The sequence below is a fragment of the Propithecus coquereli genome, unplaced genomic scaffold (assembly GCF_000956105.1).
Source record: "Propithecus coquereli isolate 6110/MARCELLA unplaced genomic scaffold, Pcoq_1.0 Scaffold425, whole genome shotgun sequence".
Classification (NCBI taxonomy): Eukaryota; Metazoa; Chordata; class Mammalia; order Primates; family Indriidae; genus Propithecus; species Propithecus coquereli.
This window is the reverse complement of record NW_012150008.1, coordinates 1,127,248-1,129,929: the sequence shown is the minus strand read 5'-3', so window position 1 is coordinate 1,129,929 and position 2,682 is coordinate 1,127,248. Positions and strand designations below refer to the sequence as shown.

At 41.8% G+C, this 2,682-nt stretch overlaps 1 protein-coding gene across 1 annotated transcript; it reads left to right on the top strand.

The window, feature by feature from the left end:
* The first annotated feature begins 157 nt into the window (after positions 1 to 157).
* LOC105817821 (X-ray repair cross-complementing protein 5-like) lies at positions 158 to 2,423 on the top strand. The gene is given in 2 exon segments (XM_012653615.1): positions 158 to 1,796; positions 1,799 to 2,423. Coding segments are annotated over 2 exon segments (2,199 nt in total). The 3' UTR covers positions 2,359 to 2,423.
* Positions 2,424 to 2,682: the final 259 nt, after the last annotated feature.

Genomic DNA, 2,682 nt, shown 5'->3' with positions numbered 1-2,682 from the left:
GAAGATTAATAAAACAAAAAGTTGGTTCTTTGAAAAAATAAACATTGAGGTGCCTCTTGCTAGATTAAAGACAAGCAGAAAAGAAAGGACTCTAATAAGCTCAATCAAGAATGAAAAAGGAGGGAAGAGGCAACCAAGGCTCCTGCGGACCAGCAGCATGGCGTGGTCGGGGAATAAGGCAGCTATTGTGCTATGTATGGATGTGGGCTTTGCCATGAGGAACTCCTTTCCCGATGAAGAATCCCCATTTGAACAAGCGAAGAAGATAGTGACCATGTTTGTCCAGCGACAGGTGTTTGCTGAGAGCAAAGATGAGATTGCGTTAGTCCTGTTTGGTACAGATGGCACTAAGAATGCCCTTGCTGCTGGGGATCAGTATTAGAACATCACAGTGCACAGACACCTGATGCTGCCAGATTTTGATTTGCTGGAGGACATTGAAAGCAAAATCCAACCAGGTTCTCAACAAGCTGATTTCCTGGATGCACTGATTGTGTGCATGGATGTGATTCAACGTGAAACTGTAGGAAAGAAATTTGAGAAGAGGCATATTGAAGTGTTCACTGACCTCAGCAGCCCATTCAGCAAAGATCAGCTGGATATCATAATTCATAACTTGAGGAAATCTGGCATCTCTCTGTAATTCTTCTTGCCTTTCCCAATTGCCAAGGAAGATGGAACTGGGGACAGAGGAGAAGGTAACTTGCCCTTGGACCACCATGGACCCTCCTTGCCTCAAAAAGGAATTATTGAGCAGCAAAAAGAAGGTATTTAGATGGTGAAAAAGGTGATGATGTCTTTAGAAGGTGAAGATGGGCTGGATGAAATTTATTCCTTCAGTGAAAGTCTGAGGCAGCTATGTGTCTTCAAGAAAATTGCGAGGTATTCCGTGCCTTGGCCTTGCCAGCTGACCATAGGACCCAATTTGTCTATAAGGATAGTGGCCTATAAATCGATGCTACAGGAGAAAGTTAAAAAGACTTGGACAGTTGTGGATGCAAGAACCTTAAAAAAAGAAGATATACAAAAAGAAACAGTTTATTGCTTAAATGATGATGATGAAACTGAAGTTCCTAAAGAGGATACTATTCAAGGGTTCCGCTATGGAAGTGATATAGTTCCTTTCTCTAAAGTGGATGAGGAACAAATGAAATATAAATCGGAGGGGAAGTGCTTCTCTGTTTTGGGATTTTGCAGATCTTTTCAGGTCCAGAGAAAATTCTTTATGGGAAATCAAGTTCTAAAGGTCTTTGCAGCAAAAAATGATGAGGCAGCAGCAGTTGCACTTTCCTCGCTGATTCACGCCTTGGATGAATTAGACATGGTGGCCATCGTTCGATATGCTTATGACAAAAGAGCGAATCCTCAAGTTGGCGTGGCTTTTCCTTATATCAAGGAGGCCTATGAGTGTTTAATGTATGTGCAGCTGCCTTTCATGGAAGACTTGCGGCAATACATGTTTTCATCCTTGAAAAATAATAAGAAATACACTCCTACGGAGGCACAATTGAGTGCTGTTGATGCTTTGATTGACTCCATGAGCTTGGTAGAGAAAGATGAGGAGAAAGACACCATTGAAGACTTGTTTCCAACCACCAAAATCCCAAATCCTCAATTTCAGAGATTATTTCAGTGTCTGCTGCACAGAGCTTTACATCCGCAGGAGCCTCTGCCCCCAGTTCAGCAGCACATTTTGAATATGCTGGATCCCCCCACCGAGGTGACAGCAAAATGTCAGATCCCTCTCTCTAAAATAAAGACCCTTTTCCCTCTGACTGAAGCCATCAAGAAAAAGGATAAATAACTGCTCAGGATATTTTCCAAGACAATCATGAAGATGGACCCGCTGCTAAAAAATGCAAGACTGAGGAAGGAGAAACCCGTTTTAGTGTCTCCAGCCTGGCAGAAGGCAGCGTCACCAGTGTTGGAAGCGTAAATCCTGCTGAAAACTTCCGTGTTTTAGTGAGACAGAAGAATGCCAGCTTTGAGGAAGTGAGTCACCAGCTCATAAATCGCATTGAACAGTTTTTGGATACTAATGAAATACCATATTTTATGAAGAGCATGGACTGCATCAAAGCCTTCCATGAAGAAGCCATTCAGTTTTCAGAAGAACAGCGCTTCAACAGCTTCCTGAAAGCCCTTCAGGAGAAAGTAGAAATTAAACAATTAAATCATTTCTGGGAAATTGTCATTCAGGATGGAATTACTCTCATCACCAAAGATGAAGCCCCTAGAAGCTCTGTCACAGCTGAGGAGGCCAAAAAGTTTCTGGCTTCCAAAGAAAAACCAAATGAAAATGCAGCAGCCGTATTTGAAGAAGGTGGTGATGTGGACGATTTATTGGACATGATATAGGTCGTGGATGTGGGGAATCTGAGAGAGCTGGTCTCGCCACGGTGCTGAGAGTTCTGATGGAATAAGCTGGAGGAGGCCATTCAGAAGCTCTGGAGACAGTCCCAGCAGGTTACTCAAAAGTACATCACCTAATTCTCTGGGAATGAGTACACACACACATATTACAGGGGATAATTTAGACCCCATACAAGTTTATAAAGAGTCATTGTTAAAAAAAAAAAAAATGAAAAAGGAGAAATAACAACTGATACCACGGAAATACAAAATATCATCTATGAATATTATAAAAGCTTCTATGTATATAAACTTGAAAATGTGGAGAAA